Source organism: Aspergillus clavatus, genomic scaffold, assembly GCF_000002715.2.
Source record: "Aspergillus clavatus NRRL 1 1099423829791 genomic scaffold, whole genome shotgun sequence".
Taxonomy (NCBI): Eukaryota; Fungi; Ascomycota; class Eurotiomycetes; order Eurotiales; family Aspergillaceae; genus Aspergillus; species Aspergillus clavatus.
Window position 1 is genome coordinate 227,219 of NW_001517108.1, and position 26,177 is coordinate 253,395.

General features: G+C 50.9%; 10 protein-coding genes across 10 annotated transcripts, besides 11 other annotated features; 4 read left to right on the top strand and 6 right to left on the bottom strand.

The window, feature by feature from the left end:
• Nucleotides 1–214: 214 nt before the first annotated feature.
• ACLA_068550 (dolichyl-diphosphooligosaccharide--protein glycotransferase subunit OST1) lies at nucleotides 215–1,911 on the top strand (the record flags this gene model as incomplete). Its single annotated transcript, XM_001275252.1, has 3 exons — nucleotides 215–561; nucleotides 689–1,730; nucleotides 1,786–1,911. 3 exons carry the CDS (start codon nucleotides 215–217, stop codon nucleotides 1,909–1,911), a joined length of 1,515 nt encoding a protein of 504 aa, XP_001275253.1.
• Nucleotides 1,912–2,267: 356 nt separating this feature from the next.
• Nucleotides 2,268–2,291: a microsatellite.
• Nucleotides 2,268–2,298: a microsatellite.
• A 49-nt stretch (nucleotides 2,299–2,347) lies between these two features.
• On the bottom strand, nucleotides 2,348–3,592 carry ACLA_068560 (mRNA guanylyltransferase; the record flags this gene model as incomplete). Its single annotated transcript, XM_001275253.1, has 1 exon — nucleotides 2,348–3,592. One exon carries the CDS (start codon nucleotides 3,590–3,592, stop codon nucleotides 2,348–2,350), a length of 1,245 nt encoding a protein of 414 aa, XP_001275254.1.
• Nucleotides 3,593–4,320: 728 nt separating this feature from the next.
• On the bottom strand, nucleotides 4,321–5,827 carry ACLA_068570 (deubiquitination module subunit SGF73; the record flags this gene model as incomplete). Its single annotated transcript, XM_001275254.1, has 4 exons — nucleotides 4,321–4,751; nucleotides 4,854–5,480; nucleotides 5,591–5,725; nucleotides 5,800–5,827. 4 exons carry the CDS (start codon nucleotides 5,825–5,827, stop codon nucleotides 4,321–4,323), a joined length of 1,221 nt encoding a protein of 406 aa, XP_001275255.1.
• Nucleotides 4,778–4,816: a microsatellite.
• Nucleotides 5,828–6,256: 429 nt separating the features above from the next.
• ACLA_068580 (putative beta-ketoacyl synthase (Cem1)) lies at nucleotides 6,257–8,048 on the bottom strand (the record flags this gene model as incomplete). The annotated part of the gene is made up of 8 exons (XM_001275255.1): nucleotides 6,257–6,421; nucleotides 6,483–6,851; nucleotides 6,911–7,177; nucleotides 7,232–7,318; nucleotides 7,385–7,456; nucleotides 7,517–7,624; nucleotides 7,690–7,856; nucleotides 7,937–8,048. The coding sequence occupies 8 exons, from the start codon at nucleotides 8,046–8,048 to the stop codon at nucleotides 6,257–6,259; spliced, it is 1,347 nt and encodes a 448-aa protein (XP_001275256.1).
• A 765-nt stretch (nucleotides 8,049–8,813) lies between these two features.
• ACLA_068590 (agmatinase) lies at nucleotides 8,814–10,238 on the top strand (the record flags this gene model as incomplete). The annotated part of the gene is made up of 3 exons (XM_001275256.1): nucleotides 8,814–8,942; nucleotides 9,000–9,126; nucleotides 9,232–10,238. The coding sequence occupies 3 exons, from the start codon at nucleotides 8,814–8,816 to the stop codon at nucleotides 10,236–10,238; spliced, it is 1,263 nt and encodes a 420-aa protein (XP_001275257.1).
• Nucleotides 9,173–9,208: a microsatellite.
• An 860-nt stretch (nucleotides 10,239–11,098) lies between the features above and the next one.
• Nucleotides 11,099–11,122: a microsatellite.
• Nucleotides 11,123–11,306: 184 nt separating this feature from the next.
• cdc42 (Rho family GTPase CDC42) lies at nucleotides 11,307–12,291 on the bottom strand (the record flags this gene model as incomplete). Its single annotated transcript, XM_001275257.1, has 4 exons — nucleotides 11,307–11,366; nucleotides 11,434–11,812; nucleotides 11,988–12,107; nucleotides 12,272–12,291. 4 exons carry the CDS (start codon nucleotides 12,289–12,291, stop codon nucleotides 11,307–11,309), a joined length of 579 nt encoding a protein of 192 aa, XP_001275258.1.
• Nucleotides 12,292–12,519: 228 nt separating this feature from the next.
• Nucleotides 12,520–12,548: a microsatellite.
• A 52-nt stretch (nucleotides 12,549–12,600) lies between these two features.
• Nucleotides 12,601–12,665: a microsatellite.
• Nucleotides 12,666–13,972: 1,307 nt separating this feature from the next.
• Nucleotides 13,973–14,015: a microsatellite.
• Nucleotides 13,981–14,014: a microsatellite.
• Nucleotides 14,016–15,120: 1,105 nt separating the features above from the next.
• Nucleotides 15,121–15,154: a microsatellite.
• Nucleotides 15,155–15,522: 368 nt separating this feature from the next.
• Nucleotides 15,523–15,542: a microsatellite.
• An 890-nt stretch (nucleotides 15,543–16,432) lies between these two features.
• mirC (siderochrome-iron transporter MirC) lies at nucleotides 16,433–18,492 on the bottom strand (the record flags this gene model as incomplete). Its single annotated transcript, XM_001275258.1, has 5 exons — nucleotides 16,433–16,507; nucleotides 16,564–17,225; nucleotides 17,276–18,010; nucleotides 18,070–18,200; nucleotides 18,257–18,492. The coding sequence occupies 5 exons, from the start codon at nucleotides 18,490–18,492 to the stop codon at nucleotides 16,433–16,435; spliced, it is 1,839 nt and encodes a 612-aa protein (XP_001275259.1).
• A 1,933-nt stretch (nucleotides 18,493–20,425) lies between these two features.
• Nucleotides 20,426–21,022, bottom strand: ACLA_068620 (uncharacterized protein; the record flags this gene model as incomplete). Its single annotated transcript, XM_001275259.1, has 1 exon — nucleotides 20,426–21,022. The coding sequence occupies one exon, from the start codon at nucleotides 21,020–21,022 to the stop codon at nucleotides 20,426–20,428; it is 597 nt and encodes a 198-aa protein (XP_001275260.1).
• An 882-nt stretch (nucleotides 21,023–21,904) lies between these two features.
• Nucleotides 21,905–23,476, top strand: ACLA_068630 (glycosyltransferase family 69 protein; the record flags this gene model as incomplete). Its single annotated transcript, XM_001275260.1, has 1 exon — nucleotides 21,905–23,476. The coding sequence occupies one exon, from the start codon at nucleotides 21,905–21,907 to the stop codon at nucleotides 23,474–23,476; it is 1,572 nt and encodes a 523-aa protein (XP_001275261.1).
• Nucleotides 23,477–24,060: 584 nt separating this feature from the next.
• Nucleotides 24,061–25,861, top strand: ACLA_068640 (uncharacterized protein; the record flags this gene model as incomplete). Its single annotated transcript, XM_001275261.1, has 6 exons — nucleotides 24,061–24,207; nucleotides 24,362–24,761; nucleotides 24,835–25,125; nucleotides 25,186–25,592; nucleotides 25,650–25,762; nucleotides 25,828–25,861. The coding sequence occupies 6 exons, from the start codon at nucleotides 24,061–24,063 to the stop codon at nucleotides 25,859–25,861; spliced, it is 1,392 nt and encodes a 463-aa protein (XP_001275262.1).
• Between the last annotated feature and the right edge of the window lie 316 nt (nucleotides 25,862–26,177).

Below are 26,177 nucleotides of genomic sequence, written 5' to 3' on the forward strand. Positions count from 1 at the left end.
TCTTGGCCGCCGTAAGTTACAGCTTACCTGGCGTACGTAATTACTGTTTGGGGACACCTCAGCATCTGGACAATTCAAACGACTTTGGAGAGCTCTTCTCCTTCTCTTCCAGAACTCCCATTCCTCCCAATCCTGGTCCTTTTTTGAACATCTCCCGGCGAGATAAATTGTGTACAGCGGCGCGGTCTGATAATAAAGACCGCCCATCGTCACAATGAGGCCCTTTACCGCAGTCACCGCGCTCTGCGGGTTGTTACTATCCAGCAGCTTAGTATGCGCCGACGCATCATCCAGCTCGCGAGTCACTCTCCCTGCCGGCTTCAAGCCTCAGCAGGCTTTTAAAAATGTGAACATGGTTCGGAACACCAACTTGGAGAAGGGATACGTTCGGGAAACCGTCAATGTTGTTGTGCAGAATGTCGATAAACAACCGCAGAGCGACTACTACCTGCCGTTCCCCTCGGACGTTTTTGACAAGGTCGGAGGACTAGAGGTCCGGGATAAGAAGACTCCGGAGAAAGGCAGATTTGACGTGGAGGCCTTGGAGGTTGAATCGCCAAGGTGAGCGTGCAATTGGCGTGCCAATGGCTGTGTGATTGTGGAATGCCGATGCCACGGTTGCTTCATTGAAGGCCTACTTTTTATACTGGCTCTCAATTGCAAAGTAGCTAACGTCTACCTGGATTAGTAACTACCAGTACTTTGTCGTTCACTTCCCAAAGCCCCTCGCGCCTTCGTCTCAGATTACCCTGGGAATCTCATACACTCTGCTCAATTCGCTCACCCCGCGCCCTGCTGCCATCAGCCAGGCCGACAAGCAGTTCCTCACCTATTCTTTCTCCGCCTATACACCATCTGCGTATCCAACGGTGACCCAGAAGACCAAAGTCAGATTCCCCAACACCAATGTTCCCGACTATACTACCACCAGCGGGCTCAAGGACGGCTCGGATCCCGAGCGCCAGGGAGCTACATACACCTACGGACCCTATGATACAGCCAAGGTTGCCCCCGGCACCACTTACCCAATCACCGTGCGATATGAGTTTACCAAGCCCGTCATTACTGCATCCTTGCTCGAACGGGACGTGGAGGTTTCTCACTGGGGTGGAAACCTGGCTACCGAGGAGCGTTACTGGCTCCACAACAATGGTTCCAAGCTCCTCAACCAGTTCTCCCGCGTCCAATGGACCTTGACAAATTACCAGCAGCTGCCATCATCCGCAGTCCGTGAGCTCAAGTATCCTCTTAAGCCCGGCGCGGTGGATCCCTACTTCATTGATGACATTGGCAACGTATCTACTAGCCGCTACCGGCCCGGAAACCCCCCCAAGCGTGAAGGATCTCTGGAGCTACGTCCTCGCTTCCCAATCTTTGGTGGCTGGAATTATAGCTTCCGGGTCGGCTGGAACGATGAGCTGTCCACCTTCTTGCGCAAGGCCGCTACCGGTGCCGATACCTATGTCCTCAAGGTCCCTTTCATCGAGGGTTTCAAGATGCCCGAAGGAGCCCAGTACGAGAAGGTTGTGGTCCGAGTTATCCTTCCCGAGGGTGCCCGAAACGTTCAATACCAGATCCTGGAAGGGTCATCCCCCAACGGTCTCCCGGGACCAAGCCAGATCCAATCCCATGTGTCTGAGTACCGGACATACATGGACACATTGGGCCGCGCCACTCTAACCCTTACTACCGAGAATCTCTCCGATGAGGCCCGCGACTCTCAGCTTGTGGTAAGTTTTGATCTCTAACTGGGTTTTGAGTCGCAAACCAGCTGACACCCTCTAGGTTACTTATGACTACTCTTTCTGGGATGGCCTACGCAAGCCCTTCACCATCACCGCTGGGCTTTTTACTGTATTCGCCGCCGCGTGGTTCGTCGGCAGCCTGGACGTGAGCATTAAGAAGCGGTAGATATCGTGCATGGATGTACTTCTTGTCATATTATGAGAGGCCCTTTTCGCTTTTTTATCTCGTATACCAAACAATGCCAGCCATATATGAAGTGAGGAGACGGGAATAATCCTTGACTGTAGCCGTTTAGATTATTCTAGACTCAACGTGAACAGAAAGGCTTGAACCAGAAAGAAACAATCCCTATCCACATTACATCGATTATAAGCAAAATAATACACGTTGATGGGCACCAAGGCCCTCCCTCCTTGCTCCTCTGCCTATAGTCTGCCCCTGACTTGAAAGAGAGAGAGAGAAAGAAACGCCAGACACCCTGCAAATCAATGCCGCAAGTAGACGAAACATATGGCACATATAAAAAAAAAAAAAAAAAAAAAAAAAGAAGAATTCAGCTATTTTTGTAACAGTGAGAACACAAAATGAGATGTTTTCTTTTCTATTCCTCGAATTTCCTTTTTACCCCATTCCCGTTCCCATTGGGTGGCATCTGTCTCGCCCGGCGTCGCCGCTCTTCCTCCTCAGCAGCGGCCTGGGCTTGCCGCTTCTTCCAGGCGGCCTTGATCGCGGGCGCCAGACGGATGAGGTCATCCTCGGTGACGCGGTCCTCGATACTCTCCAGGACCTTCTCGACGGTTGAGATGTGGTTGGCGTCGGCCTTGTCGTCGCGGAGCCGGTGGAAGCGCCAGCGACCCTGCTCGTCCTTGAAGCACTCGACGATGGAGTCGTCGAGAGGCTGCTGCAGGGCCTTGAGGGCCTCCCAGTCGGACTCGGAGACGTACATCTGGCCCCACGGCTGGTACTCGTTGGAGTTGAGCATGACGAACAGGTGGCAGATGGGGATGGCGTCGTAGTCCGGATAGGGTTCGACGACGCCGTCGGCCTCGTCGTCGGTGTCCGGCTCAAGGACGGGGAACTCGAGTCGCAGGCGGAAGTCGATGGTGTTCTCGGCGGGGGGCTTCCATTTGAGGATATGTTCGTCGGTGCCGATGCGGTACGGGGTGCTGCGGCAGGTGAAGATGAGGCCGTCGTTGCCGTGGATCTTCTTCACCTTGGGGATGATCTCGCGGAACATCATCTCGATGCCGTAGCTGAACTGCGTCGACTTGTCCTCCACCGCGAAGATGCGGTGCTGTTTCTCCTCCGGAAATTTCTGGTAGAGCGCGTTGTACGGCTTGAGCACCTTCTCCTTGAAGTACGCCAGTCGCTTGTCCAGCGTGCGGTGCATGAGCCTCTGTCCATCCAGCACCAGACAGTCAAAGACAAGATATTTGAGCTGCTGCGTCCCATCTTCGTATGTGTCGTTGACCAGCTCGCCATCGACCAGGGTGTCCACGTGGAACGACTGGAAGGTATCGTCGTCCGGCTGCGGGAAGTGCAGGCCCGGGACATAGCGGTAGTCATTCTTGCGGTCGATCAGGTAGTGAATCTCGGGCGCTTCTGGCTGGTTCCCGCGGGCAAAGTACATGAGACATCGGATGCCGTCTGTCTTTTCGCATACGTAGTAGTCTTCACGCTGGAGCTCGAGGAGGTGCTTTCTCGAGAAACTGACGGGTTGTGCGCCGGGGAAGTTGGGGTTGTTCCGCCCTAATAACGAGGCAACTTCGCGACGAAACTGATCGGCCAGCTCGGGGTCGGCTTTGATGCCTACTGCATCGAGATCGGGAACAGAAAGGTTGGCCATGGTGAAATTGAGGGGAGGGAGAGGGCTCTAGCTAGGATCGTGGATGGAGGAGGGATGCGTGCGTTGGAGCGATTCGGAAGCTCTCGCCCGGAGGCGCGCAAAGCTGAAGTTGTGCACGATCGATTGATGGCGCACTGTATCCGGAGTTGAAAAGTGGTTTCAAATTGTGCTCGGCTGGTTTAAATTGAAGTCAGGTGCATGGATGGCAGAACAAAGTTGGTCCTTTGATCTCGGCGGCGTTGCGGAGATAGTGGGTGGCGGCCTGAGGCAGGCCTGATGTCTGAGTGCGTCAACGAAGCCATCAACTGGGAATCAAAATTAATTCATTGAAAAGATCACCAATGTCGAGGTCTGGAAGTGGATGTGACCCCAGAATGAGGATTTACGGAGACTGCGTACTCCAAGTATGTTTTTATATATAAATGTTATATCCTCTATGAAGGCAAAAGAACCAACACAACCACACAACCAGAAAACATAATGCGACCCAACCTACACCAAGGACCAATGCCATATGCGAGTTGTACAGTAGCCTTAAAGGGGTATCATATCATCACAACCAAGTAGACCCAGACCAGGACCGGATAGACCTTATCAAGAACCTCCACTGAACGCCGACATCTTTCGCCCAGGCGATTCAACACCCGAGGTCAACAAAAGGGGAAATCAAAAATAAAAAGACCGTCATTAGTCATAGCAGTTAGTGCAGAGCACATGAAAGCCGGGCTTCAAGAAGTCGCCGCCACAGGCAGCTTCTTTGCTGCTTGTGCAGGCGTCGGCTTTGCCGCATCCGGTGCGTTCTCTGACGCCGTCACAGAGGTAGGGGATGCCAAGGGCATGTCATCCATCGGCTGAAATATATTGCCATCGATGGTTGGGGTTATGTCGCCGCTCGAGAAGAGCCCACCGCCGCGGGCTCCACCCAGGGCATGGGACAGCATCTCCTTGATGCGTACGTACTTGTACTTCTTCTTGGTTGAGATCAACGGGTGAGTGACGAGTGGCTCTGGGCGTGAGCGGAGAATCGCTGCCATGACCGCGTCTTTTTCTTCGTCTGAATCGACAGGACCGTTGTTCTCCAAATCGTCCTGAAGAGGAGCATTCGCATCAATGGCCGCCTCTGTAGGCGCAAGATGGTCAGCTCTATCCACAAACCGCACTGCATGCGACTGAAAGACGAACGGCAAAAAAAATAAAAAAATAAAATAAAATAAAATAAAAAAAAAGAGAAAAGAAAAGAAAAGAAAAAGGGGGCTCTTACTTTGCTGTCGAGCCTGGTTCTTCTTTTGGTATGCCTGGAGCAACATATCATATGGCAGAGAGCGGCCAGGCACCGCACGCTTCGCACCCATTGAGTGACTCTTGCACGTCAATGACCGCGCACACTGAGCACCATTCGGCAGAACGACACCACACTGCTTCTCGACATCAACGGGACCCTTTGGCTTAGGCGCCTTGGGCTTCGGCTCGTCCTTCTTCTTCTTCTTCTTCGGTTCCTTATCCTCCTCACCCTCGGCCTTGCGCTTCTTGCCCTTTTTCGTTCCATCATCCGCCATCCCCTTGACTGCACTCTTCTTTGCGCCCTTCTGAGCCTTCATGGAATCGTCGCCGTCGCCCGCGGCATCCTCGTTGCCGTCTTTATCCTTCTCCTTGGCCCGATTCGCCGCATCGCGCGCCTCTTTTTTCCGCCGGGCCTTCTCCTGTTTCGCCCTGATGCAGCCGCGGATATGCTCGACCGCATTCTGCTTGAGGACCGGCCTCTTGCACGTCTTGCATATCACTGTCTCCAAATGATCTTCCTCGCGAGGCTTTCCTGTCGGAAAGGCCGCCATGGTCTTCTCATCGATGTCGGGGAGTATGGGCGACGAGCCGGGCGAGCCAGGCGCTTCTATAGGATACAGGTAAAAAATCTTAGCCCTTCCTCGCTCCATCTGTAAACATCGTTGGGAATAGTCGCGCTGTCTTGTAAAAAAAAAAAAGTGTTGCGTATACACCTACCCGCCGCAGCCTTCTTCGCCTTGGCCGACTTGACCGACTTCCTCAATTTGATCTTCGTAGGCTTCGCATCTTTCTCCGAGTACTTGTATCCCGATGCGTCCACCAAGCTGCCTGAATTCGATGCGACCGACGACGCTGCAGACAAATCACCCCCGGATTAGCGGATTGCAAACCCCCCATACACCAAACTAGCATCCCATGCGGCTCACCTCGACCAGAGTCCCCGTTGGTAGCCATGATCGAGCGTGTAAGCGAAATTACTCGTGGGATCAATGCAAAAAAAGAGAGCGACGCAAGCGATGGTAATTTCCGACCGTCTAATATGAAGAGGGCGGATAGGACGCTTGCCGATGAGCTCGAGCACTGCGGCGAGTTTGGCACTTTGGCTTCGGAGTCAATGGCTTGCTCCTCCGCATTGGGGCGGGTCACGTGTTGCTTATTGAGACGACAATGAAGTCAGGCAGCCAAAAATTCAGTTGGATAAAGATGATAATGAATTGAAATGATCCTTGAGGGGGGTTGTTGTTAGAATGATGGATTCAGTGAGTTTTACTATACATAACGTCCTGATAATTATAGTACACTTGGACAACGCAGCACACCCAATGCGGTTGCGCAAGTCAATCTAAAAAACACCAGAAGTCAAGCCGCTTTGCTTTCCCTATTTTACAGTGCCTGCTTCGAGAAACACAGACTACTATTCGTCCCTCCAAACCCGAAGCTGTTGGTCAATGCAACTGTGATCTGGCGCTCCTGTGTTTCATTTGGGGCGTAATTGCAATCAAACCCTTCCGCTAGACGTTCGAGGTTGATGGTTGGTGGCATCACATTCTGAATGGATAACAATCAGTCAAGGCTCATTCTTCCAAGCCCGGGGGATCATCATGCTCACCTCGTGGATTGATAGAACCGTAAATAGGGCCTCAAGAGCGCCCGCGCCACCGAGTAGATGTCCTACGGCACCCTTGGTGCTACTGATGTTGATATTGGCTGCGTCCTGCTTTCCTCCAGGACCGAGAAGAAGCGACTTGATTGCTGCGTTCTCTGCAGCATCACCGACAATCGTCGATGTGGCATGAGCGTTGACATAATCCACCGCAGAAGGCAAAATTTTGGCGTTTTTAAGAGCCTTCTTCATCGCCATCCATGCACCCTCGCCATTCTCCTTGGGCGCTGTCATGTGGTGCGCATCGCCAGAGCAGCCGTAGCCGTTCAACTCTGCATAGATACGGGCACCTCTAGCCTTTGCGTGCTCCAGCTCCTGTTATTGGGAAGGCGGTTAACTAGTGGCATTCAGCTTTGGTTGAAGAGGCGACATACCTCGAGCACGAGCATGGCCGCTCCTTCCCCGACCACGAAACCTTTGCGGTCGGCATCAAAGGGCCTCGATGCTCTTTCGGGAGCATCATTGAAATCGGTGGCCAGGCTTCTCGCTCGGGCAAAGCCACCGATTGCTAGAGGATGAATACACGATTCCGCGCCGCCGGCCAGCATCACGTCCGCCTCGCCACAAGCGATGAAGCGAGCTGCATCACCGACGGAGTGCGCTCCGGTTGTGCAGGCTGTCGTGACGGCATGATTGGGTCCCTTTTAAATCAGCATCTTGGCTCTGAGCGGATAATTAAACATGCGACGACTCACCATGAATCCATACCGCATGGAGATGTGTCCAGCCCCGAGATTGATCAGGAGCTTGGGGACGAACAAGGGAGACACCTTTCTATATCCCTGCAAAGACACCGCGGTCAATAAGCGCATTCAAAAACATCGGCCTTAGCCAGCAGGTCAACGCACCCCTTTCTCATAAGCCACGACCGTGTCGTAAATCTCATCAAAATTCCCAATCCCAGACCCTAGGCATACGCCCTATGCAAAGCATCATCAGCGACGAGCCTCAGGCAACACTTCTATCAGCCGTAGACGTACCGTAGCTTCTCGCTGCTCAAACGCTGTAGGCTTCCAACCAGCATCTTCCAGCGCTTCCTCCGAAGCAGCCATGGCATACTGCGCAAAGCGAGCCATCTTGCGCTCCTCCTGCAGTACCACGAGTTCAACATGGATTCCTCAACACGCTCCACAGTAAACAGAGAATCACTTACATCTCTACTCAACCATTCCGAAGCTGTCCAGCCTCCATCCTGCCACGTGCCCTCGGGCACTACCGCAGCGATCTGGCATGGCAGGTCCTCGAACCGGGCATCGCGATGCTTCACGTTGACGACGCCGCAGTGGCCATCGAGCAGACGACTCCAAGTGCGACGGACTCCTAGATCATTCCAAGCCAGAGTCAATACCACGTAACCAGCAAAGCGAGATCAGCCAACTCGGCAAGAGAGTATTATTCACGGGTGCGAAGACCTTCCCCTTCCGGAGAATCGGGGGGGAGTGGGGACAATTTGGTCAAAGACCGAGCGAGCAAGGGAACCCAGGTAATGAGGACATTTTGCGCCGCCGGCATTTTTGGCCCAAACGCGATATAATCGACAGTGGTATTCCCAATATATATGTAGAAAACGAAAATCGACAGTAAGGGACATGGATATCCGACTCACCTACACCCAACGGTGTGACTGCGCCTAAACCCGTCACGACAACACGACGCATGGCATACTGATTGACCACCACACACACCCCAAATAAATCGAAATATCCTCCGTATCGATCGATATAACTGAACTTCTGTTCCTGTTCCAGTTCCAGGTCACTTGAAGATGGGTTGATCAAGAAGTATACACAGTACTACCAGACCCAGGTTCCAACCAATGGTGGCAAAAGGTTTAGACCGACCAGAAGGGAAAGTCTGCACGATGTCAGAACAAAAAGAGTCCACTTTTCCCTCTCTATCTTAGTGTCTGCTCCATGAACAGAGCTATTTTATGCATTCACAAGCGATGCTATTTGTCAATCAGCGGTAACTGGAAGTTACCAGGGTAGTTATCTACATACTACCTACTACCTAGTCTCTGTCTGTCCTCTTGTACTCCCATATGTAGATAATTGACTAGGTAAGTACTGTAGAGGCATCACTGCGATTCGATTCGATGGAACCGCCGATGGAGCCACCCTTTTGCTGGATAGATAGATAGTTCGCAAGCCATATTAAGAGTCGATGTTCAGCTAGGTTCCTGGGACTGCTTCTGGTCTTTCTTTCTTTTTGTTTCTTTCCTCTTTCTTTCCTCTGCTGTCCCAGGCATCTTTCTGCTTCTTGTACACATACATCACCATGAAGACTACTTGTTGGGCGGGATTCTTAGCATTGGCTGGGACGGCGCTGGCCCACGCCCACCACGATGATGCGGAGGTCGTCCCCCAGAGTCTGCGCGAGGAATTGCTGAAGAAGTGGGATCAGGAGGTAAAGAGATACTCGTCCATGGAAGAGACGCAGGCGCTCGATTCTAAATTTCGGTAGTTTACGTTCTCCGGCATCGCCAGCTTCGCCCACTTGAAGCCCGTCAAGTGCCTGGTCGAGCCCGATGAGCGATACGATATCGCGGTCATTGGCGCTCCCTTTGACACAGCCGTCAGCTACAGACCCGGTACGTCTTTATCTCCCTCTTCCTGACAAAAACTCAGACACATTTCAAAAAAAAAAAAAAGAAAAGAAAAGAAAAAAGAAAATCTTCTCTGACAAAATACAACAGGCGCTCGTTTCGGCCCCCGTGCCATCCGCGCCGCCAGCGCCCGCCAGATGGCCGGCACCAGCTACAACACCCGCGCAGGAATCAACCCGTACAGCTCCTGGGCAACGGTGAAGGACTGCGGCGATATCCCCATCACGCCGTTCGACAACGGGCTCGCCGAGCGCCAGATGTACGAGGCCTTCCTGGAGCTCGGGGTCCGCCCCGCCGCGACCCCCGCCGACTCCCGGTACGGCACGAAGGGCATTTCCGCCGGGCGCGCGAAGCTGGTGACGCTGGGCGGCGACCACAGCGTGGCGCTGCCGGCGCTGCGCGCGCTGTACCAGATCTACCAGAAGCCGATCACGGTGCTGCATTTCGACGCGCACCTGGACACGTGGAACCCGGTGCGGTACTCGGCCTACTGGATGTCGGAGCAGTCGCACTTCAACCACGGCAGTTTCTTCCACAAGGCCAGCCGCGAGGGGCTGATCTGCAACGCGACGTCCGCGCACGCCGGCCTGCGCACCCGGCTCACCGGCATCGATGACAGCGACTACACAAGCTCCAACACCCCCGAGCAAGGGTTCATGCGCATCCACGCCGACGACATCGACGAGCTGGGCCCCGTCGGCATCATCGACAAGCTCATCGACCGCATCGGCCTCGACAGGGACCAACCCGTCTACCTCTCCGTGGACATTGACGTGCTGGACCCGGCCACCGCCCCAGGCACGGGCACCCCGGAGCCCGGAGGCTGGACCACCCGCGAGTTCATCCGCATCCTGCGCGGTATCGAGAAGCTCAATGTCGTCGGCGCGGATATCGTCGAAGTCTCGCCGAGCTACGACAACATGGGTGAGACGACCGCGCTGGCCGCGGCGCAGGTTGCCTTTGAGATCATCACGAGTCTCGTCAAGGCCGGTGCCGGCGAGGATCTAGGCGGCTGGTACGGACGTAAGGTTGATGGCGAGGTTTCTGTGGAAGAAGAGATTGTTCGTGAGGAAGCGCAGGCGAAAGATGAATTGTAAACTGTGAATAGCAGATGCATTGGTCAACCTGGAGATTGGCACTGATGTGGCCCCCCACCTCAAAACACCATGACTTGTTGATCGCTCGTTATGATTAAATGAATGAGTTTCATGACATCGATCTTTCCTGTCAATCCGGTAATATCACACCATACCTGGAGGCCAGCTCCAACGCTTGGCCGAAGTATACATAGCACCACTAAAAAAAATCTCAATCGGCTCATTTCACTTGCTTGATTGTGTCTGCCGTCTGTACTGTTCTAATTCCATATATCTCGCGGGAAAAGCAGGGTAAAGCGTCATGAAACAGGGAAAACATGTAGTTCGAAGTCGATGGAGAAGTTGATGACAGAGAAGTGACAGATAAATCAGCACGATGACGAAGTGGAATAGAGGGAAAAAAAAAAGGTGAGAAAAGCGGATCAGAATCATCAGCCAGCCAAAACACGACGCCCTGACTTCCAACGCCGAGAGAGACGATGAGAGATTGATCGAAACCCGAGGGGATGAGAATAAAGACTCGAAAATGGATTTAATAGGCAAGGTTGCAAACATGGAAGCTGGAAAGGAATCGATTTGGGTCAAATAGATCTGGAGGAACGAGAGATAGACCAGTCGTGATAGATGAAGGTGTAAAAAATTCGAGCTCGCCGGAAAGGTTTGTTAGAAGGCGCGTATGGACGATTGGCACGAGGAGACGCGGTAATGGTATCAGAGGAATCGTGGCTGGGACTGCTAAACGGGCGATGAGGACGGGCGGTAGTTTCAAAGGACCCCGTTCCGAGTGAAGAAGAGATGACAGGCTTGAGAGACCAGTGTAGACGTAAACCGGGCAAGCGGATGACCCATGGCAGAGAAGGAAAAAAAAAAGAAAAAAAAAAAAAGTCGATTCCCCCATCACGATTCTGATCAAATTCGATTCAGCCGTCCAGGACACGCTTTGGAGAAAATTTCGGATCGCGCGATGTCTGCTGCCAACAGCGTCAGTGTGGTGCGGTCGAAGTCAACAATGGCGAATGTACCGACCTGAAGTCGCCCTGGTGTACAACGGGATTATAGCGCAAGATTCTACAGCAAAACGCATCTCGACTTCTTCTTCGGAGCAGGTTCGAGCGCGGCAACAATCGCCTACCGTCAAATTCAAGGGTCAGTCGTAGTTCTTTATAGCCGATTCGAGAAGGAGGAAGATACGAACCTCGTCAAAGACGTCCTTGAGCTTGTACTGTGTTAAGGCGGAGCATTCAACATATTTCACCGCACCCAGTTCCTTGGCCATACGATCACCATCTTCCTTGCGAATGGGCTGCATCTTCTGGCGGGCGAGCTTGTCGCGCACAGTAGCGTCATCCCGAAGATCAGTTTGGGTACCCACAATCAGGCAGGGAACACCGGGGCAGTGGTGGTGGACCTCAGGGAACCACTTTTCGCGAACGTTCTCAAACGAGGCAGGCGAGGTCACCGAAAAGCAGACAAGGAAGACATCGGTCTGGGGGTAGGATAGAGGGCGGAGACGATCATAATCCTCCTGACCGGCGGTATCAAACAGTCCGAGGGTGTAAGGCTCATCGCCGATCCTGTGGAAGGAAGATCAGGAGTCAGTCCATAATGATATTTCTGATCCTCCGACAATGACGAAATGTATTGACCACAGGTATTTGACATGCGCCGAGTTCGATGATAAGGTGCGAGGGCGGGTGAAAGGTCGAGGGTGTATGATGCGGATGCATCGCAACTGCGGACTCAACTTACATGACGGTCACGGCATAGTTGTCAAAGACGGTGGGGACATATTCTGAGGGGAATTTGTTTGTTGTATACGAAATGAGAAGACATGTCTTTCCAACGGCACCGTCACCGACAACGACACACCTATAGATGATAACGCCGACTGGTTAGCATCTTGATTGAATGTCAAAGAACTCTTGACCGCCTCCTCAAGGGGACATGAAAAAGGGAGGAGTCCCGAGTCAAAAGAGGGGAAGGGAGAGGGGATCTCATAGGAGTGGGAGGGTAGGAAAGGACATCCAACGCACTTAATTGTTGCTACAACCATCGTGGTAACTTTTGAGTATAGAGTAGGCTGCCGGAGAGCGACTGTGTCAAGGAACGATTACGATTAGAAGTCGAAGTCTGTGAGACGGGAAGCGAGGGAGATTATAGTCGATAGGGAGGGAAAGACGCGGTGAGGAGGATAAAGCGAACAAGGAAACAAGACGGAGATGGGGTTTTGATGTTGGAAGATATGATAATAGAGGATGAGGATGATGAGGACGATGGATGGAAGAAAGAAAGAAAGAAAGAAAAAGAGAATATCAGGAAAGGAGATAGACAGACCGACAGGATGGAATTATTCGGAGAAGGCGCTGGTTGCTGGTTGTTGGTTGCTGGTGCTGGTGCTGGTGCTGGTGCTGGTGCTGGCTGGTGCTGGGGGGGGGGGGGGTTCGAGAGTAGGAGGAGGAAGATGGGTGTGGGTGAAGGATGACAGCCAGTCTGGGACTCTGGAGGTGTGCGGTGAAAGGTAAGGGTAAACTACTTCCGTGGCCCAGCCAAAATAATCCTACTCCGAAGATAAATAATATATGGAGTAGATAAATAATACCATTAAAGTGGGAGGGTTGTCGACTTACGACCTAAAATTTAAGGACTACTGGGCTCCCTAGACCCCTCGTAGTTTAGTGATGGGCGTCGCGAGTCCCAAGTCCCAACTCCCAAGCCTCAAAGGGGCCCCCAAAGCACTAGACTCTAGAGTGACTATCTACTATCTAGAATTCTACATAGCTAGATACCTTAGTTAGCGCGCCTACTTAGGTTCGTAACGGTAAGTCTGCCATCTGCAGCTACAACCCGCATCTACTCAAGGTGGCTTAGTGAGCTTGGTTGTGGCCTCAGGCTACCTACTTTTTGTGATATTCTATCGAGTATCCCCTGTATACTGAATGCCTCATCATTTGCATCCTATGACGAAGGATACTGACAGAATATTGAGTTTTCCTGGGACAACCATCAATGGAAAGACAAAGATCGATTGCAATAATACGAGGGGTTTGACGCTACATAGCAAGTTGTTTCATCCTCGACATCTTTGTTGAATTCACGCTAACAGCTGGCCTTTGTACTCCATAGGGATCCGTTTCCTAAGCAAAGCAAAAATTACCCTTCTCATAAATTTCACAAGGAGACGATCACTCGATTGTTTAATCCCCACGAGTATGCTCGCACTGGCCCTCAGGCCTCAAGACGATGGAGAGGGGGCTGCGGCAGTCACAGTAGTAGAGACGGAGTCAACCCCACGCTTTCAAGAGCAGTGTTAAATACCAAGGACCAATTCTCATTTGACACTGTAAAGCGACAGTATCACAGTAGGCTGTCGGGTCGTTATGAAAGTGTGGAAGAAGCTGGGATGGAGAAGAAGAATACGGATTGGCCTCTCTCCAAGCGACCAAGACCCATGAAGTGTCAACCGGTAACCCCATCGTTGATTTGTACCGTGCTGGCCAGTCAATTTTCATCCGGGCTCCATATTTGTCTGGACCGTTTCTCTTCTCCGGTTAGACTATGATTTAGATAGCACTTAGTACTGAGCAGTGCTTAGACAGGTGGATCAGCCTGGGAGGTGTGATTCGATCGTCATGGAAAATCCACAGTGGTTGAATGAGCAGGGAAAAATAATGATGCATCTCTAGAGCGCCTACAAACGTCCAGCAGCATTTCAAGACCGCAAAGGCGGCTTCTGCTTCTTCTCTTTTTTTTTTTTTTTTTTTTTTTTTTTTTTTTTTTCTCTCTCTCTCTCTTCATCCCTCTCTCTTCCCCCCCCTTACTCCTGCAGCTGTTCAATCAAAGTACCGAATTTCTCAGGTATGCTATAAGGCAGCAAACCATCCTCACGCCGTATCCAACCATGTCCGTTACACATCACTCACCCTTAGCGCCGGGACTGCCAGCTCTTCATTAGTCCTAGAGGATGACTAACTGCTAAATGCATAGACAGTTATTAAGGTCCTTTTGCTGCTTATAAGGCTGGGACACGCGAGCCTGAAGAGCTTGTCCCATCATTCATGTTGAACCACATATCGGCGCTTCTTGCTGGATGGTTACAGCCCTCTTCAGGCCTTTAATTGGACGACTCGAGAGGCAATTGTCTTGCACAGTTTGTGCGAGGTATCCACGTCTTTTGGGGAGGGGGAGACTCTCATATGACCATCTCTTGAGCTTGAACCAAGACAATGCATCCGATTGCCGATTCATTGGCACATGCCCATGTTATGTGGGCAGGAAGCAGAAAGGAAACTAATGGCATCGACAGGCTGAAGAAGATATGATATTTGATACCGCTTTAGCAATGTGGGACTTGGAGCGTCCTGATAAAGATTGTTGTTGATTTTCTCAGCAGGAAAACATGCTTTGGTACTTCAGACACAGCCGGCAGTCAGACAAACTGATCCACTGGCTGCCCAAATAGCACTGTCTGGGTTGCTCGAACTGCAAAGGATTATATTTACATTCGCCTGATCAATGGCTTTATTCTTGGGCAGAGTGGCCTGATGCCTTAGGCACAAGAGCGTGCCTCACTCCCCCAAGCATCAACTATCATTCACTTTCCTGTTCAGGCAACCACCAGGCAACAGATGGCCCCCCGTCATGTCTACCACCGCAAGGAACCGGGGCGGCGGTGCAGTGGTCAACCTCTGCAAGGAGCCTGCCAAAAGCAGTGGCTTCTTGCAGCAGCTGCATAATCCAGTAGGTCCCCGGTTCGAATACAGCGTCTTGCTCCCTTCAAAAATAGGAGCAGCCGCTGGGCAGAATGTCGAGGGCGGTTGTATACCAGCCCTCCATTCTGTTTTACTTCTCTTTTCGATTTTGTTATCAGGCCTCATTTTGGTATTTTTCTTTTCTTTTCTTTTCTTTTTTGTTTTTTTACTCTCTATGCATATCTATCTATTTTGGTAGAGGATCCCTATCATTCAAAGCACAAATCCCCAATGCTATGCTATACGAGGGCATCAGACAATCTATTTCCCCCACAGACGAACACAATTACTATCAAAAACGAATGAATCAGTACTCCAATCTGGCAGAAATCCCTTGTTCCAGGAATACACAGCTAGCTTAAATAGCAGGATGCTGCTCGGCCCGTGTGAACCATTGCAGAAGGCTGAGAGCTGAGACTTCAGAGACAAACGAAGAAAAATGGGACTATTCGTGCAGGCCAACACGAGAACTAACCAACACCAGGTCTGATTTTCTGAGATCCGATTCCTTCAAAGCCCCCGATGCTGGTCATCTATTTTTTTTTTTTTTTTTTTTGTGTGTGTGTGTGTGATAGTAACTTGGCTAATCGCTCGTAGTGGTAGATCGTTCTGGAGAAATGACCGGCTTCTGGGTATTTGATGAATTTTCACCATGTGATGGGATTGCTTGAAATATCCTGCCAAGGGAGAAATATGTTCCCCTGAAAGAGACTAGACAGTAGTGAATCCGAAGCTCCGAAGTAACTGTGCATATCAAACATGTAGCCCGATCGAGGATCAAAAATCAAGTCTCACAGAGAGAAAAAAGTGCAGAACGATATCCATTCAAGCTTCGGTATACACAGCATTCTTCCTTCCTTGAGGCCTTCTCATGGACCTTGAGAGCGAGGCTGCACGGAAGAACATTATTGGAAACTGAGCCTGATCAGTCGAGCTTTGAGAGGAGCAGGAGATCGAGGCACTGAGAGCTACTTCTGGTGGTGTTTCTGTGTTTTCGACGCATCCATACTCATCTAGTACTACGAGTGAGGAGCAAGATGCTTGCTGGCGCGAGGAACCCTGCGTTGATATCAAGGCTTTGCCTCTCCCTATATCGTTCTCCCGAGATGAGTACGTACTTGCTATTCTCTGTCTACGGAGGAGTCTTTGAGAGTACACCCGAGCAACAGTGGGCTTTGATTAATTAATCGATCATGGTCGTCTAGTCATTCTAATCGTAACTGCGTCTATATATAAAAGTCGTAACAGAACCCTTTTCCTTCAGCCATTACGCCGATAAAAATGCATGGATGGTTGCTCGCTTGGGCGAGCAAATGCTTTCGCCTGGGTCCATTAGAGGGCTGAGCAATGAACGTTGATCACAACAAGTACGTCGGCCATGGTCATACTCGAAGTGTCTCACGGCCCTAAGTATAAGTGATGGTAGGCCTCCGGGGCTGGTCAAGTTCATTTGACATGTCCCTCCGGTGGAGGTTCATCCTCCTCGGTAGGGACCGGTTCATGATGAGTATTTTCGCTCATCTACTTCCATTAGTAAGATTTTCCGTTGCTCGGGTCTTCAAAACATGGTGACTGACCTTATCCAGCTTGTAATTCTCCATCAACAAGCTGAGGGGTATCAGGGGCACAACGGCAATGAGCGCCAACACCAGAAGCTTATTCATCGTCTCCTGATACGCTCGATTGATAGCGATCCGGACAGGTGATCCAAGTGGGTAAGAGAGAGCCTTGGTCAGCTTGCCGAATATCTCCTGTGCATCGCCTTTGTTCCCTTCTGGGAGGTATAACAAAAGCTTGCGTGGAATATTGTGCGTCCAAACAGCACCGGAGATTGCAGCGCCAACGGCACCTCCCATCTCCATGGATGTCAAGAACATTGCCGTAGCGGCGGCGACCTCTTGGTGGCTGGCAGATGCCTGAACGCCCAATTGCACCGGAACATTGAGCAGCCCGCCACCGATGCCAACCACAATCTGCGTCGCTAAAATCTGTGTTGGGGAGCTGCCCTCCTGGCGAGTCATCATCATCAGTAATAGTCCGAGAATATAGATCACGCAGCCGATTGTGACGAACACCCGGTAACGGCGAGTATATTTGATGAGTATCGATACGGTAAATGCAGCAATGGTGGAGGTAAATGCAAATGTCTGCGTCACCCGTCCCGCGGTAGAAACATCGTATCCTTGAACAACCTGGAGGTAGGAGTAAAAGTATGGCTGAACCGAAAAATAAAAGGCCACTGAAAATAGTCAGTATTGACTTCCGATGCTCCAGGCGAGAAACACTTACTAAAATACCAGAATGCGAGTGTGCAGCCAGCGAGGGCGGTTCGTTGTTTGAGCAGGTGCAGAGATAGAAGAGGCTTGGGGGCCAGTCTTTTGGAGCCTTCCCAGAAAGGTAACGCAACAAGGCAGAGTAAACCAATGACGATCATTGCGACGATGCTACCGGTTTTCCAGCCATTTTTCGAATTAGCCGCAAGGGTCAGAGGTATCAAGATCAGTGTGACCGCCGCGGACAACAGTATCAAGCCGAACATATCCAGGTCGTACCACGTACGGCGCACTACAGCAAGGAAGCCGCCGCGTTTGGGAGACTTCGACTTGATCAGATTCAGTCTCCTTGCTTTACGTTGATTCAACATCAGCGAAAGGGCCAAGGGAAGGAAAGAGGCAGGCAGAATAATCGACCACATTCCATATCCCCAACGCCATGAGGCGTGTTTTAGCACCGCATCTGCAATGGTCGGGCCGATCCAGACGGTGACCAAAAAGGGGAACTCGGGTAGAAGCGCTAGAAAGGCACGGTTGAGTAAGCTGCTGCTGTCGGCAATGAAGACCTGCTGGAGTATCTGTAGGCCTGTGGAGCCGGCGGAGTAGAAAATTTGGGCTGATGCGTAGGTTTGAACATTGGTTGAAGCGGCCATCTGAATGTACCCAAGAACGTATATGAGTATGCTAAGACAGAATGCTTCGAAGCGACCGAAGACATCCGCAACCTTCGCCATGGGGGTTTTGATAACAGCTGCGGGGTCGTTAGCTGAGATTGCACGATGAATACATGGACGGGTAAAACTCATTTACCGTTAACCACATTTTGAACGACTAGAACTGTAGAAATCAGAGAATGCTTGCTGAATGCGCTGGTTGCATATGCTTGGAGCGACATGACAGTCTGACCCTCTAAGGAAGTACAAAACGACATGAGGAAAATGCTATGCGGAAGGTCAGTATGATGCGACGTCTCCTGCATGAACGGGATGAAACGAACCTGATGTAGGCTATAATCAGTGACCGGGTAGTCCAGGTCATATTAATCGCTTCGATCTTTCGTACACCCTCCTGCACCGAGTCCTCTGATATTGACGCGATGTCACTGTTATTATTGCTGCAGCTTCCACTTTCATACTGCTCCGGGAGAAGTTGCTCCCCTTCATCATCACTATGTTGCTCCATCTGATTGATTGTGCCATAGGACGGTCCAGATCGGTGATCGAAAAGGGGCATTGCGCTCAAGCCGGAAATGTCAACGTGAAACTCCGATGAACTTCTTTTGTATCGACGATGTCCATTTAGGGTTATCGACGCAAACGGATGCTCGAGAAGATGCACGACTGCATATATGTAGAGTCGAATCAATCAGCTGGGCTAAGCAGTACCGAGCCCTGAAAAACAAAAAGCGTCCGACGGGGGGGATTTGAGTGAGCTGAGGGATATTCGTATTTCGTGGTCCGAGCCAGTCAGATCCACCTGTAAAAAGCAATGCGCGAATAGCGTATAATGTAGATACCCGGAAACTTTGACGAGGAAAAAGAAAATGTAGTGAGAGGCACCCAAGTGGAGTGTCAAGGATGGCTGGTTGTTGGTAAATGTCGGGTAGGAAACTCCTCATAAGTATGTAACAGAATGGATAAAACCGGAGCCGCGTGTAAATTGGTCACACAAGAAAAGGACCCAGCTCTCGAGTCAGAAGACCTTCCGTTATCTGATTGAACTGCTCGACTAGATCGCCAGGCGCACTTATGCACATCGACGTGGGTTGCAGAGACCTATTAGATTCACTTGAGCCTATGGGCTTGACGCCCGAGGCCCAGAGAGGTAATGTGGTCCCCCCGACGCACCAGGAAATCGGGGAAGCCTTGGCCTGTTTTATAGGATTCTTGACTTTCGTGAACTGTCATACCCCCCTTTGACTTTAAGAAAAGGTGCAATAAGATGAGTCGTTCGGGTGCTGACGGCTCGGCATTCAAGGTATGCGGGAATCGGATTAGGGGGGATAATACTGGAGAGATCAGAGGCAGCTGTAACGCTAGCGAATCACGAAAACGAAGGGGAGGAGTCCATTTAGAGAGGATCGAGGAGGCCGAGAAACGAATCGCCAGAGTGGACAAGCGTGGTGCGATGATAAAAACGAGGAGGATTGAAGAGAGGAAAAAGAAGTGGGGGAAAGATGATGTTCGAGTCACAATTCCAGAGTGGCAATAATCGGGGGGTTGTGGATGATAGAGTATCATCAGATATGATAAGATCACCTGTCCTCCCGCGTCGGCCCGATGGTCCTCGACCTACTACGGCTATTTTACTAGGAAGTACAACAGAGTAAGTAGTAGTAGATACACAATCTCATACATGTCTAAGGTAGTACAATCCTTGATGTATGGAAATTATGACCATTCCTTGGAGAGAGAGAATAATATACAGGATCTATACAGTACATATCTATGCACCAGATATAAACCCTACAGTCTAAACCCATCAGCCCATCCAAGCTGACTGAAACAAAACGGCACAGCCAAGTGAGGTCTGAGCCTGAAGATCAAGTCAATTTGAACAACCGTGCAGACTGCAAACTACAAACAGTCAACCTCCCAGACTCTCAGCAGTCAGGTCCCCCAATACTCGGCTAGTAGTAGTAGCCTCCTACTGACTGACTCTACCCCTCCTCGACAAACAACAGGTCGGTCTCACTGCTGTGAGTCACTCTCGTATAAAGTGTCCTTTAATACCCGTTTTGGGATCGGTCATCAAACCCGAATCGCTACATGAGTCGGGTAGCAAGCGTAGATCCTTGCTTCATGGCCCCGCAAGGATCAGGATTTATTGCTAAATATGGCGCTGTTATTGCATCCCTGCAAGACGCTTATCCACAGCAATATACAGCCCATGCAATTGTGAAGACAGCGTGTTGTTCATGATCCATGCCTCCGTTCTCGTGTTGAGACTTGAGGTAAAACCTGAGCTGACTGGCCCGTAAACCAGGCCTTACGATGATCGTGCAACTAACTGGCCTCATATATTTGTCCATCTGACACGAATTGCACCCCCAGAACACAAATTCCTCAAACCATTCTATGTGAAAATAATCTAATTTTGCAAAACCGAAAATCGCTGGCATTTCATCGTCCCGGTAACATGCTACTCTGTACATGTAGATAACTCTTTACTCATTCAGATCAATGACGAGATGGCCGAAGTTGACCGTCAAGTCTCCTCCCTCTTCTGATGGCCGCGCAGCATAGACGCCAACCCAGCAGTCAGTGATGCTGTCGTCTTCGAAGAACCAGGTAACTTCACGAAGAGGGGACTTCTGGATACCCTCAACCAGGTAAACCCACAGACTGTTGTCCGGTTCCCTGACGATCTCAATGGTTGCTGCCGCACCGCCAGACGGGATGGCGACCAAACTCCAATCCGCCCATCGATCCTTTGCAACAGTGCTCAGATGGGCTTTGCCGTGCGTGAGCTCAATGCCCGTCTTCACCCACTTCCGAGTCCCATCAGCGTTGTTTAAGACAAGGATAAGGCCACCCTGGTCATATTTCTGCTGCCAATTGGCGTTGAAGCAGACTCGTGCCCGTTTAAATGACTTGAGAGGCACGCTTCGGTACAGAATCGGTGCGTTAAAGCGTTCGGTGGAGGGTGGTTTCGACCAGACATCCGTGGAAGAGCCTGTCTTTATCGAGAACTGGCAAGGCAGGTGACCGTCACCAGGGACGGGCTCGGAGGAGTTGGCGAATTTGAATAGCGCTTGTGTCATTGTGACTGCTGTCTATTGGGGGGGGAGGTTCTTGTGAGGAACCGGGGGAGTGGCGACCTGATCAAGATACAGATGCGCCAGTGGACAGACGTTCAAGACGAAGGAGAAGAATAAGAGGATGCGCCAAAGAGAATGGTCTAAAGGGAGTCAGGTACTAATAAACTGCGAACAACAGCAGGAGGGAGAGGGGAAGGGGGAAACGGGGAGATTTAAAAGTGTCAGCGATGTACTCCGTAAAAGCTCCGCTGTCCCGTATTTGAACCGGCTAGACTCCATGACAAGCCACCAGCAAGTGAAAGTAGCCTTTCTTCGTACCGATTTGTGAGATTTTGGATCTCTATGACGGTATTGTCCACCTATGACGCTCCGTCACTGGTGGGGTGGCACCCTGACGTCGGACGTTCAGCGGAGAATATTTCGGCGAAATCTGGAGCTTGCCATGCTCTTGACTAGTTGGCGAACTGGGGATGTCCATGGAACAAGCATCGGGAAATATCGCCTTGCAATATGCCACTGACAGTTTTACATGATCCCTCAAAGTTCTTCACGAGTTTCTGGAACAGTTAAAAGCTGACTGGAGTCACTGGACCAACAAAAAACGCCCATGGCGTGGATCGTCTAGTGATCTCCAAGACTTCAAGCTGTTGGACGGCTGGGTCTTGGCATTGGATGCCTGAGTGCCTGAGGCTGACATAATCTGGCCCTTTTGGGTAGTTCGTGTCTTAAACTTAAGTCTCAGACCAAGTCAGGAAGATGACATGACGGTGCTTGCGATCTTCGCGCCGTCTCTCTCATTGACCAACACTGACTTGGTAACGAGGCACTTTCAGTCCTCAAGGAATGGGCTGGCCAACTGCTCGCAGCTAATGACGCCTGTCCGTCATGTCTGCCCGTTTGCTCCACCCAGATGAGTACGAGCTTGATGCTCGATCTTCAGTTGACTCCCAGGGGACTTTCAATCTAGATGAGGCCGACTTCGAATCACAGGCCCCCCCGAGGCCCAGACGACTCTTAAATAGGTCGTCTTTCCTGTCACGGCTCTTCTCGTCTACTTATACCGGCTACCGCCGTCTCAAACCTTCCCGACGCATTCTCTCCGCGTCGCGACCCAGCTGTTATCGACGTCTTCTTCTTCGCCGCTCATGCCTTTACCTGCATGTTGTCGCCGGGATAGTCTTAGCTCTCGTTGTCCTGACTTCGATATTCCGACCCTCCTACACCCGGCCGCCCTCGCATTACTCGGTTCTCAGGGATGCGGTGTCGAAATCGACCGCGTCGGGCAGAGGAAATATTCGCAACGAGAAAGTCTTCATCGCGGCGAGTCTGTACGATCGGGGAGGGCACTTAGCCGGGGGTGAATGGGGTGACAGAGTTCTGCAATTGATTGATCTCTTGGGAAAAGATAATGTGTTCTTGAGTATTTATGAGAACGATAGTGGACCAGAGGGTGATAGCGCCTTGCGGAATTTTGCGAAGCGAATCCCAAGCAAAAGCTCCATCGTAAGCGAAGAGCATCTGGAACTGGAACATCTACCCAAAGTCACAATTCCCGGCGGCGAGAAGCGTATCAAACGCATTGAGTATTTGGCCGAAGTCCGCAACCGTGCTCTAAAACCGTTGGAAGATGATCCCGCCACGCGTTATGATAAACTCCTTTACCTGAACGACGTGATTTTTGATCCAGTCGATGTTCTCCAACTCTTGTTTTCCACCAATGTTGATGAAAGCGGGGCTGCTCGGTATCGCGCAGCTTGTGCGGTCGACTTCATCAATCCGTTCAAGTTCTATGACACATACGCCACCCGTGATTTGCAGGGCTATGGAATGGGACTACCCTTCTATCCTTGGTTCTCAGCAGCTGGGCATGGCGATAGCCGAAAGGATGTCCTAGCAGGGAAAGACGCAGTGCGTGTACGCAGTTGTTGGGGCGGAATGGTCGCTTTTGATGCCAAATTCTTCCAGCATGACAAAGGGGGCAAGGATTCTGATTGTGCCCCATCCCGTTTCCGTGCATCGCATGATCTGTTCTGGGAAGCTTCTGAGTGCTGTCTGATTCATGCAGACATTCAAGAACCCCAGATGGAACCAGACAAGATCACGGATACTGGGATTTATATGAACCCATTCGTCCGCGTTGCCTATGACACGAAGACCTTTTCTTGGCTTGGGACAACACGTCGATTCGAAAAACTTTACTCCTTCATCCACAACATTGGGAATCGTCTGGTTGGATTGCCTTGGTACAATCCACGGCGGGCTGAGGTTCCTGGTCAGACTGTCCAGGAAAATGTTTGGGTCCCGGATGCCAACGCAAAGGATGGCGGGTCCTTTCAACTCATTGATCGTATTGCTGGTAATGATGGTTACTGCGGCCGCCGAGGGCTCCAAGTCATTGTTGAACATCGCAAGGGGGGCCAGGAAGGTTATGAGAATATTCCAGTGCCGTTGAGATGATTTGACTGGTCCCTGCCCTCGCCTCTTGTTCGATACCTACTTCTATCTTGTCCCAAACTTCTAATAGCGAGTACATAACTAAGAAATTTAATCTTCAGGAGTGCTTTCGCCTATCATATTGTAGACTATCTCCCATACCTGCTTTGATATTTGGATAGATTTCTCCAGGATGGCTCTATGTATGGTGCGTCATTGCAAACATCACGTTGGCGATTCATGCTTCTGATCCATTAACGGAACTCTCCGTCAACGATGTGCCTATTCTGTGGGATGCGAACAAAATAACCAGCCATCTTCACTCTTTCAGATGGGATGAGCCGGATATCTCCACCTTATGCCCCTGTTTCGTGCAGTAGACTGGGAATTTCTGTGATGCAGTCACTAGCAGTTCAATAGGCATGAAAATCCCCCAAGCTATAAGAGGCATCCACCCCCAGGTATATCCTACGTGATTCTCCATCATACCCTTTGTCATCTTCTCATTTCACTCCTCAGCAGTGCAGTGCAAGAGCCTAATCAGAACTTTCTATATGTTTTCAGTAGTGTCCTCCTTTGTTGGCCTTGTTGTGGGTAAATTTGCCAAGATGACAGACCAGATTGATATCAAGCAGGTCTCTGAGATGCTGTGTGATGCCTTTGATAATGTCATGGCGAACAAAACAGGTGGCCTCACAGAGAGTGTGCACGCACCCAAGGCAGATAGCAAAACAAGAACTACCAGGTCCGCTCAGGTTCGTCTCCCTTCCTATTGATATCTGATTTCTATCAGATCCTTCCAAGACAGAGTCGTCCATGCATCTGCCTGTGAAAATCCCTTTCCCACATAAAGCCCAGCCTCCTATGCTTTATGAGAGTGAAGTTAATCCCACAAAATCAATGTAACAGTCATACTACCTTACCCCCATCAACAAACCACCACCGACATCCTCCAGCACACACATTGACACTCCTGCCCACATTAATCCAGTGAAACCTACTCGCTCCCAGGGCAACACACCGAGTAAGGATCACCGTTCTTTCAATTCTAACACTCCATCCAAGATGGCCGAGATCTCGAAGGATTTTCCCGTTGCCAACGTGGATGATGCTGCCGGCTTCATGGCCTTTGCTCGAGCTCTTAGAGAGAAACAGGCTCTTGAGGCTGCAGCTGCGGGCAAGACTCAGACTGCGGATGGCTCTGGCCAGCAGAATGAAAACAATGATGCCTGGGGTGCCTTTTCTGGTGGTGAGCCCACTACCAACGAACCTGTGCTCGCGTCTGGCCCCAACGACGCGTGGCCCACTGGTAGGCGGACTCTTTCTTTAACGCATCTCCAGTCATTAAGAGATCAGAACTGACAGCTTGCTTTATAAAGCAGACTCCGACTCGGGTAAGAACAACGGGATTGGCGATGATTCCGAGAACAAGCATAGCCTTTCAATGCCTGGCCAGGGTGAAGGCCCCGAGACTCCCAAGTCTTCCTGCTCGGCACTGAATGGTGGTGTTTCCGAGTTTGTCCCTCGTGGCAACGCTGCCGCAGCTCCTCAGGATGCTCACGCTGCTACTGCTACTGGAGGCTCTGATAGCACCATTGTTGAAGAAGAGGAAGATCGTGAGAACCTGGCCACTTTCAAGACTTGGGGCACTCCTGTGACGCGTGGCAAACCAAGTAAGAGCCCTAAGCTTCCTCTTGTTGGAGATGTTACTGACATGTTCATGATTTGATCAGCTGCGCAGGTAAGACGTGTCATTATCAAAGGACTACCTGCTTCTTGGGCGACCCCTGCCAAAGTCTTGTCCCTGATCCACGGTGGCATGATTGAGAGCATCTCCATCAGTTCTTCCGGCAATGCTCACATTCTCTTCTGTGATCACGAGGCCTGCCAGGCTTTCTACGACAAATACCCTAATGGCATTGACCTCGACAAAGAAAAGAGGAAGACTGTCTTTGTGGAAATGGGTACGGAGGTCGACGTGATCAGCTCCCAGCTCTCCTTCAACCTTTCCATTGGAAGTACTCGAGTTGTGCGCGCGATCGGTGTCGATATGAGTATCACCATGGCACAGCTCCTCAAGCTCGCTACGAACAACAATCGCAAAGTGGAGAAGATATTGGACTCTTGTGTTCCTGGCGACGTGAGTAGACACAGGATAGCTACTGTTCGAAGGCTTGCATGCTGACAATTCCTCTAGGCTCGTAATGTCGTCTTCCGTTTCTGCACCATTGACGATGCCGTCAAATTCCGAGCTGCGATCATTCGCGACGCTGATTGGGAACACTGCAATATCCAGCACGCGGCTGACCCGTGAGTCTTCCTAGACATTGAGCAGATCACTCAGTATGGCTTTACTAACGTTTCTACTACATCAGATGTGAGCTCGCCACTGGATTCCATGCCGACTAAGCATCACAAACAAGATTCGCAGGGGCCATGTATCGTGCTGGTACTTGGGGGTTACGGAATTACAACTGGACAAGGTGTTGGGAATATCAGGTATTCAGAACGTAAAGCATATGGGATGATATGATAGGTGTTGTACTTTAGCCCAAGCTAGCAAATCTCAACATAGGGTTGATGGATGGTTGTTTACTGCCATGACTCAGTAAATGCAGGGTAAATGTCTTTCAGCACTGCCCTGCGATAGAGCCTTGTCAAGATTGCTTCGTTTTCTTGTATATCAGTGACACGTCAGAGACCAGAGGTGTGCCCATCAGCCTTG